Here is a 10,303-nt window from a genome sequence, read left to right as displayed (position 1 = left end):
TGTACAGTTGAAGAGTGCGCTCCCACGCCTGCCCTGACCTCTAGATGCCGGGTATAAACTCCACCACCGCTCCTCGCTATGAGTCAGGCTGGGAGATGGAGTACGACCGTTATCAACATTACTTCTACGACGACCACGATCCGGACGAGGATTTCTTTAAATCCACTGCGCCCAGCGAGGACATATGGAAGAAATTCGAGCTAGTACCGACTCCGCCCATGTCCCCTATCCGAACGTTGGAGGGGGCAGCCGGGTTCGGGATGGTCTGCCCTTCGCTGGGGGACAAACTCGAGTGGGTGTCTCAGTTTTTGGGTCAAGAGGACGACCAGGATGTGCCGTGTAAACTCAGTTCCGCCGATGAGGCTTTGGGTAACCTGAGCTCCATTATCATCCAGGATTGCATGTGGAGTAGCTTTTCGGCGGGTAAACAGCTGGAGAAAGTTGTCGGGGAGCGACACGCTTCCTGTCCCGGGTCGGGGTTGACCAAACCGGCCCCGCAGCAGGTGGGAGCTGGCATCAACACCGCCGGGAGGGCGCAGTGTGTGACGATGCCCATGGATACGCCGGTTCCGGTCCACAGTAGCTTGGCAACGGATTGCGTGGACCCGGCTGCTGTTCTCAACTTCCCCCTGACGGGGGGACCGTTCAAGAAACCTGCGGTGTCCTCCGGTTCGGAATCCCCCACAGACTCATCAGGTAAGTTTTTTTATAAGTTCAACATTGTCCCGTTAAACTGACTATTCGAAGGTCCTTTTACTGTCATGAGTCAGGAACTCTGGATGCTGACAATTTGCTATAGATAATATATTGGCCAATAAGCAACAACCTGGTCTCAGAGCATTTCGTATAATTTTGTATGTAAATCTGCAACAATCCATTTAGTATGTTATGTTTTGTGTGATGTATTAGAATGTATTCATCTGTGAATGTCCATCACCCATTTCATATAATATGACAATTCGAATATGTTACAAATTTGCAAATATTATATGAATTTTAGCTAGGTGGTTAAAGTTAGCTAGGCTGTTTTTATTTTTAAGAACAGTTAAGAACAAATTCTTATTTTACAATGATGGCCTATCGGGGAACAGTTGGTTAATTGCCTTGTTCAGGGGCAGAATGACAGATTTTTACCTTGTCAGCTCAGGGATTCGATAGGGTTTCATAGGGCTCAGGTCTAAAGTAGTGCACTATATAGGGAATAGGGTTCCATAGGGCTCTGGTCTATAGTAGTGCACTATATAGGGAATAGGGTTCCATAGGGCTCTGGTCTAAAGTAGTGCACTATATAGGGAATAGGGTTCTATAGGACTCTGGTCTAAAGTAGTGCACTATATAGGGAATAGGGTTCCATAGGGCTCAGGTCTAAAGTAGTGCACTATATAGGGAACAGGGTTCCATAGGGCTCTGGTCTAAAGTAGTGCACTATATAGGGAATAGGGTTCCATAGGGCTCTGGTCTAAAGTAGTGCACTATATAGGGAATAGGGAGCCATAGGGCTCTGGTCTAAAGTAGTGCACTATATAGGGAATAGGGAGCCATAGGGCTCAGGTCTAAAGTAGTGCACTATATAGGGAACAGGGTTCCATTTGGGAAACAGCCAGAGAGCATTAGTACCACTGGCTCCCTGGAGTCTAGTCAGTGCAGTTGGAGCTGAAATCAGATGTATATGATTTTAAATGAAGGCCCAGTGTTAAACATCCACATTTTTGACACAAGCCTAAGATATTTCTACATATTGGAATAGCTGAAGTTGTTACAACCAACAATATCTCCAAAGATTATTCTTGTATAGTGAATGGCTGTAGTGAAATGGTTACAGCACGTGGCTTCAATGCTCGGTCTTGTTGCAAATTGAATGATTGTGGGGGGGGGAGAGAAACTGTGATAAAACCAGTGATTTGCTCAGAGACTGAGGTCCCTTGTTATTACTCAGAATGTGAGAACACTAGCCTCATATCATTCTGTCTCCCTTCCCCCCCACACACACCATCCCCACACCACCACGCGACTGAAATGAATAACCTGAGAGAGAGCGAGAGAGACTTTCCACTGAGCGTGAGGTACGCACTGATTGTGTGTCATACCCATTTCAGGTCATAGGATGTCATAGTAATTTGGGCTTTTCATCTGGTAGAATTGAGGGAGAGACACAAGACCCACTTGTGTTTGACAGCAGCTGATGATCAGATATGGTGACGCCTTGTACCAAAATGAACTAATGGCGGGAATCGACACAGTGGTGCATTTGATGACGCCTTCTCGTCATGAATGAGCCTAGTATGGGGTGGATTAGATTTTACTGAACAGTATATTCAAAATAGTACCCAGTCTGTAGTACCCAGTCTGTAGTACCCAGTCTGTAGTACCCAGTCTGTAGTACCCAGTCTGTAATACCCAGTCTGTAGTACCCAGTCTGTAGTACCCAGTCTGTAGTACCCAGTCTGTAGTACCCAGTCTGTAGTACCCAGTCTGTAGTACTCAGTCTGTAGTACTCAGTCTGTAGTACCTAGTATGTAGTATGAGTAGTACTCAGTCTGTAGTACTCAGTCTGTAGTACTCAGTCTGTAGTACCCAGTCTGTAGTACCCAGTCTGTAGTACCCAGTATGTAGTATGAGTAGTACCCAGTATGAGTAGTACCCAGTATGTAGTACCCAGTATGTAGTATGAGTAGTACCCAGTATGTAGTACCCAGTATGAGTAGTACCCAGTATGTAGTATGAGTAGTACCCAGTATGTAGTACCCAGTATGTAATATGAGTAGTACCCAGTATGTAGTACCCAGTATGTAGTTTGAGTAGTACCCAGTATGTAGTACCCAGTATGTAGTACCCAGTATGTAGTACCCAGTATGTAGTATGAGTAGTACCCAGTATGTAGTACCCAGTATGTAGTACCCAGTATGTAGTACCCAGTATGTAGTACCCAGTATGAGTAGTACCCAGTATGTAGTATGAGTAGTACCCAGTATGTAGTATGAGTAGTACCCAGTATGTAGTACCCAGTATGTAGTACCCAGTATGTAGTACCCAGTATGTAATATGAGTAGTACCCAGTATGTAGTACCCAGTATGTAGTATGAGTAGTACCCAGTATGTAGTACCCAGTATGTAGTACCCAGTATGTAGTACCCAGTATGTAGTACCCAGTATGTAGTACCCAGTATGAGTAGTACCCAGTATGTAGTATGAGTAGTACCCAGTATGTAGTACCCAGTATGTAGTACCCAGTATGTAATACCCAGTATGTAGTACCCAGTATGTAGTATGAGTAGTACCCAGTATGTAGAACCCAGTATGTAGTATGAGTAGTACCCAGTATGTAGAACCCAGTATGTAGTATGAGTAGTACCCAGTATGTAGTACCCAGTATGTAGTACCCAGTATGTAGTACCCAGTATGTAGTATGAGTAGTACCCAGTATGTAGTACCCAGTATGTAGTACCCAGTATGAGTAGTACCCAGTATGTAGTATGAGTAGTACCCAGTATGTAGTACCCAGTATGTAATACCCAGTATGTAGTACCCAGTATGTAGTATGAGTAGTACCCAGTATGTAGAACCCAGTATGTAGTATGAGTAGTACCCAGTATGTAGTACCCAGTATGTAGTACCCAGTATGTAGTACCCAGTATGTAGTACCCAGTATGTAGTACCCAGTATGTAGTATGAGTAGTACCCAGTATGTAGTATGAGTAGTACCCAGTATGTAGTACCCAGTATGTAGTACCCAGTATGTAGTACCCAGTATGTAGTACCCAGTATGTAGTTTTAGTGGTAGGCAAGACTTTGACACAGATTTCAGACCTGTGTGATATGACGTTTAGAAGATGGAGAGAGAGAGAGTGTGTGTGTGAAAGGTTGCTTGGAGTTCAGAAGATGGAGAGTGTGTGTGTGTGTGTGTGTGTGTGTGTGTGTGTGTGTGTGTGTGTGTGTGTGTGTGTGTGTGTGTGTGTGTGTGTGTGTGTGTGTGTGTGTGTGTGTGTGTGTGTGTGTGTGTGTGTGTGAAAGGTTGCTTGGAGTTCACTGTTCCAGAAGCTTTTACCCAGAACTCTGGGGTACGACCAGCCACAGTGTGTGGCTACAGATGCTATAGCTTCAACTCCTCTTATCAGCAAGCTTTTAAAACATTATTTTTTTTTAACCCTTATTCTCCCCAATTTCGTGGTATCCAATTGGTAGTTAGTCTTGTCTCATCACAGCAGCCCCCGTACGGACTCGGGAGAGGCGAAGGTCGAGAGCCGTGCGTCCTCCGAAACCCAACCAAGCCGCACTGCTTCTTGACACAATGCCCACTTAACCCAGAAGACAGTGGCACCAATGTGTCGGAGGAAACACCGTACACCTGGTGACGGTGTCGGAGCGCACGGCCCGCCACAGGGGTCGCTAGTGTGCGATGGGACAAGGACATCCCTGCCGGGCAAAACCCTCTCCTAACCCGGACGACGCTGGGACAATTGTGCGCCGCCCCATGGGTCTCATGGCTGCGGCCGGCTGTGACAGAGCCTGAACTCGAAGCCAGAATCTCTAGTGGCACAGCTAGCACCGCGATGCAGTGTCTTAGACCACTGCGCCACTCGGGAGGCCTTCAGCAAGCTTACCGGTACACACTTTCCCTGAAATAAAGTACACAAGGGACTGAACATAATTTATAATAAGGAGAACATCAGACCTACTCTGAAATGAAAATGGATGACCCTCCCTTCAGCCAAATATAATTGACCTAACCCCTCCCTGAAAGCTTAAAAAAAGAGTGACTCTCCCTATACCCACTTTGTTTTAATTATTATTTTGGATAGCAGAAAAACATGTCCACCGTTTACCCTCGCTTCTAGGACAGACCAGAGCCTTAGATATGCAGTTTTACAAAGTGTTCTTCGTCCTGTAACTATTACATGGCAACACAGGAATTTCGATCGAGCACATGGCTACGGACCAGGAAGTTGTGGGAACCACCATGGACAAGAGTAGGGGTGAAAAGATCCCCTTTATAGTGAAAGCATTGCATGAAACGATCATCATATTTGCAGGTTCGAGAGAAAAACAAATGCCTTTCTATGTCATTTTACATGTTAGCAGAATCGTTTTAAATTAATACACAAATAACCCAAATTACAGGCTAGGAATGGGCAGGTTAAATAAAGGACTTGTTCTCAACTAGCCTACCTGGTTAAATAAAGGACTTGTTCTCAACTGGCCTACCTGGTTAAATAAAGGACTTGTTCTCAGCTGGCCTACCTGGTTAAATAAAGGAATTGTTCTCAGCTGGCCTACCTGGTTAAATAAAGGACTTGTTCTCAACTAGCCTACCTGGTTAAATAAAGGACTTGTTCTCAGCTGGCCTACCTGGTTAAATAAAGGTGAAATAAAATAAATAAATCTCGGAGCTACAGTCTGACTCTAGGCTCCGCCCACTGTGACGGGCAGCAAATAACGAAGAAGCTCATGTCCATCCTCAGACTCAAGTGCCACGCCCTCTACCTGGACTTTAAAGTGAGTCGGGCTCTGCTATAGGCTATGACCACCTGTCAATCAACTGTCTGTCCACGCCTACATGAAATGCCTGTGTTCATATCTTATCATATTTCTTCAACGCCAGATCCTGTTTGCACGTAACGACATCTGAGATTTCATTAGGAATTCCAGCATGGTACTTTAGGCTTACTAGTGGTTAGAGCGTTGTGCCAGTAACCGCAAGGTTTCTGGATCGAATCCCCGAGCTGACAAGGTTCAAAATCTGTCGTTTTTACCCCTGAGCGAGGCAATTAACCCACTGTTCCCCGGGCGCTGACGACGTGGATGTCGATTTTTAAGTCCGCCCCCGCACCTCTCTGATTCAGAGGGGTTTGGGTTAAATGTGGAAGACACATTTCAGTTGAATACATTCAGTTGACAACTGACTAGGTATCCCCCCTTTCCCTTTCCACTCCAGACAGAGTAGGCCGACCTACGCAGAAAATTGAAAGCTTTAACTGCTGTCTACTCTTCTTCTTCTATGGCTTAACCCAATGGTAGAAGGTCACAAGCGTTTCCCTAACAGCTGTCTGGGTTTAAAACATCTTCTATTGTACAGAACGTTAATCGTTTAATGAACTGATAGTGACAGAATTAAATAACTTCCCAAGTAAAGTCATCTTTTGTCTCCTTCGCTGTGCAAGGTTGTAGCTCAGCTTCTGAATGTGAAAGAAAACAAAACAATCATATCTCCATGTGCATCTGTGTCACGTCTTACCCAGGTATTTTACAGCTCGTTTCTAGCATAAAGCATCGTGGACCAAAGCGCTGTTTTATAGATCACTGTACAGTATATAATCGGATCCCTTCAGAATCTATAGGCTATGGGTCATTTGATTAAGACTACACTAAATAGCCGATACTTTATCGTGCCCCCTGCAGAGAATCAGAGATGAGGGGTGGCATTAGGTATGTGTGTGTGTGTGTGTGTGTGTGTGTGTGTGAGAGATAGATATATATATTAATTACCGTTCAGAAGTTTGTGGTCACTTAGAAATGTCCTTGTTTTCCATGAAAACATACATGAAATGAGTTGCAAAATGAATAGGAAATATAGTCAAGACGTTAACAAGCTTATAAATAAATATTTTCAATTGAAATATTAATTGTAACCTTCAAACTTTGCTTTCGTCAAAGAATCCTCCATTTGCAGCAATTACAGCCTTGCAGACCTTTTGGCATTCTAGTTGTCAATTTGTTGAGGTAATCTGAAGAGATTTCATCCTATGCTTCCTGAAGCACCCCCCACAAGTTGGATTGGCTTGATGGGCACTTCTGACGTACCATACGGTCAAGCTGCTCCCACAACAGCTCAATAGGGTTGAGATCGGGTGACTGTATTGGCCGCTCCATTATAGACAGAATACCAGCTGACTGCTTCTTCCCTAAATAGTTATTGCATAGTTTGGAGCTGTGCTTTGGGTCATTGTCCTGTTGTAGGAGGAAATTGGCTCCAATTAAGCGCCGTCCACAGGGTATGGCATGGCGTTGCAAAATGGAGTGATAGCCTTCCTTCTTCAAGATCCCTTTTACCCTGTACAAATCTCCCACTTTACCACCACCAAAGCACCCCCAGACCATCACATTGCCTCCACCATGCTTGACAGATGGCATCAAGCACTCCTCCAACATTTTTTCTGTCTCACAAATGTTCTTCTTTGTGATCTGAACACCTCAAATGGAGATTTGTCTGTCCATAACGCTTTTTTCCAGTCTTCCTCTGTCCAGTGTCTGTGTTCTTTTGCCCATCTTAATTTTGTATTTTTATTGGCCAGTCTGAGATCTGGCTTTTTCTTTGCAACTCTGCCTAGAAGGCCAGCATTCCAGAAGTCGCCTCTTCACTGTTGATGTTGAAACTGGTGTTTTGTGGGTACTATTTAATGAAGCTGCCAGTTGAGGACTTGTGAGGTGCTTGTTCCTCAAACTAGACATTCTAATGTACTTGTCCTCTTGCTCAATTGTGCACCGGGGCCTCCCACTCCTCTTTCTATTCTGGTTAGAGCCAGTCTGTGCTGTTCTCTGAAGGGAGTAGTACACAGCATTGTACGAGATCTTCAGTTTCTTGGCAATTTCTCACATGGAATAGCCTTCATTTCTCAGAACAAGAATAGACAGATGAGTTTCAGGAGAAAGGTCTTTGTTTCTAGTCATTTTGAGCCTGTAATCGAACCCACATATGCTGATGCTCCAGATACTCAACTAGTCTAAAGAAGAAAAGTTTTATTGCTTCTTTAATCAGAACAACAGTTTTCAGCTGTGCTAACATAATTGCAAAAGGGTTTTCTAATGATCAATTAGCCTTTTAAAATGATAAACTTGGATTAGCTAACACAACGTGCCATTGGAACACAGGAGTGATGGTTGCTGATAATGGGCCTCTGAACGCCTATGTAGATATTCCATTAAAAATCAGCCGTTTCCAGCTACAATAGTCATTTACAACATTAACAATGTCTACACTGTATTTCTTATAAATGTTATGTTATTTTAAATGGACAAAAAATGTGCTTCTCTTTCAAAAACAAGGACATTCTAAGTGACGTCTGTCTGTCTCTGTCTGTCTGTCTGTCTGTCTGTCTCTTAATAAGAAACTAATTCTAAAACACCGAAATATTGACTTTACTCCTTTCTTTTCCCTCCCCAATTTCATGGTATCGAATTGGTAGACTTGTCAAAATACTAAACCCTCCCAAGTTCATTTTATACCTTTTTGAATTTCCTGTTAGTGTTTATTGTTGAATATAGAAGGGTAAATAAAGTGATTTTTATAAAGGATCAAGTGAATAAATGTGATAGTAGTTGATAAGATAATCAACTATCTTTGTAGTAGTTGATTATCTTTGTTTCAGAAGTTTTACTTTTGTTTGTGTTTGTTTGTTTGTTTGCATTGCTCTGGTCACTAACCTTCTCTATTGCTTCTCCAGATGATGAATCTAGTGATGATGATGATGAGGAGGAGGATGAAGAGGAGATTGATGTGGTGACTGTGGAGCACAAGCAGTACAAGTCCCGGCGGCTGGCCAACGGCGGGCTGAACGGGCGGACGCCGGTGACCATTATGGTTGGAGCAGACCCTGTGGACCCGTGTATGAAACACTTCCACATCTCTATCCACCAACAGCAGCATAACTACGCAGCGCCTTCCCCCGACACACACAAACATCCCGAGCCCCCCAGGAAGAGGGTTCGACACGAGCCCCCAAACTCTTCTCATAACTTCTCAAACTCATCTCACCCCCAGCCACACCCAGGCCCCGCCTCAACCAATCAGAACTCTGAGAGCAAATCGCCTCACGTCGCAGTAGCAACGGCCGGTTCGGAGTCACCTGACGCCAACGCACTCATCCTTGCCTCCCCCCCCTCGAACTCTCCCCCATCCTCCTCCTCCCACCACCACCTCTCCCCCTTGAAGTCCTTCTCCCACTGCTCCCATCCCTGCAGCCCCCAGTCCTCCGACTGTGAGGACACGGACAAACGCAAGACTCACAACTTCCTGGAACGTAAACGGCGCAACGACCTGCGCTCTCGTTTCCTGGCGCTGCGGGACAACATCCCTGGCTTGGCAGAGTGCCCCAAGACGCCCAAGGTGGCCATCCTGACACGTGCCACAGAGTACCTGGCGCAGCTGCATTCTAGCGAGCGCCAGCGGGCACAGGAGAAACGTCAGCTGAAGGCCAGACAGCAGCAGCTACTCCGCAGGTTGGCACAGCTCAAACAATGCCCCTGAACTCACTGACTGACTGGCAGGCTGGCAAAGCTCAAACAACGCCCCTGAAGTGACTGGCTGGCACAGCTCAAACAACATCCCTGAACGGACTGGCATACTGACTGGCAGCGACCTCTAGTCGACAGAAACCAGGAATGAATGAAAACCAACTCTCACTATCAGGCTGGCAGGGAGAGAAGCCCAAGTAGTATGCTTTGCTCAACCCTATATTATAAACCAGGACTGAGTCAAAACCAGGGATGGATCTGAACCCTATATTATAAACCAGGACTGAGTCAAAACCAGGGATGGATCTCAACCCAATATTATAAACCAGGACTGAGTCAAAACCAGGGATGGATCTGAACCCTATATTATAAACCAGGACTGAGTCAAAACCAGGGATGGATCTCAACCCTATATTATAAACCAGGACTGAGTCAAAACCAGGGATGGATCTCAACCCTATATTATAAACCAGGACTGAGTCAAAACCAGGGATGGATCAGAGAGGATTTTCTTGCTCTTGTTGCCCCAATCCCAAATGGATCCCTTTGCCCCTATTCTTAGGAAAGTGGTTCAAGATCTGGAGGGACAATAACGATCAAGGGAAATTACATAATGGGGTTTTGAACTCCCAGACACACAGGATGAGATTAAGGAGCAAAGACCCAAACGTTCACTTTGTGGGGTGGGGAGTGGGTTATAATGTGGTGTTATGGTTATTTCTGTTTGCATATTTGCTTCAGAGTGATTGACAGAGCAATCATCTCGTCAGGAAGGACAGTAACCTGATTGGTGGGGGTGGGTGGGGGGGGGGGGGGGGGATTCTGGGCTGGCATTTTATCTCCCTGTTATATCTACCAGATTTAATAAAGTATGTAAATATTTAATGTTAATTCATGTTTCCCGATAGGAAGACTATTTGTTGATGAGAAGTTATCATGCCATGTAGGCAGTGAGATTTGATCGTATGCATGTGTGTAAAGATTATCCATCGCTACAGCAACAACGGCTCAGATTTAGTTGATGTTGACATGAGAACATCTTGAAATATAATCCTAAACTAAATACATTTTTGAT

The 10,303-nt window shown here is 44.9% G+C and overlaps 1 protein-coding gene across 3 annotated transcripts in view; it reads left to right on the top strand.

Moving 5' to 3' along the window:
- Positions 1–10,017, top strand: part of myclb (MYCL proto-oncogene, bHLH transcription factor b) — an 11,187-nt gene extending 1,170 nt beyond the window's left edge. For 2 of the 3 annotated variants that reach the window (XM_029732844.1, XM_029732843.1), the window contains exons 2-3: positions 1–696; positions 8,439–9,824. The exon at positions 1–696 is cut by the window's left edge. In XM_029732844.1, coding sequence (XP_029588704.1) covers positions 45–696; positions 8,439–9,241 — 1,455 coding nt within the window. In that variant the 5' untranslated portion in view covers positions 1–44 and the 3' untranslated portion in view covers positions 9,242–9,824. Of the gene's footprint in view, positions 697–8,438; positions 9,825–9,889 lie in introns of those variants that run through there. The other variant, XR_003871739.1, reaches the window with a different exon arrangement.
- Positions 10,018–10,303: the final 286 nt, after the last annotated feature.

Source organism: Salmo trutta, chromosome 34, assembly GCF_901001165.1.
Source record: "Salmo trutta chromosome 34, fSalTru1.1, whole genome shotgun sequence".
NCBI lineage: Eukaryota > Metazoa > Chordata > Actinopteri > Salmoniformes > Salmonidae > Salmo > Salmo trutta.
Note: the sequence above shows the minus strand (reverse complement) of the source record. Positions and strands in the feature narration are given on the sequence as shown.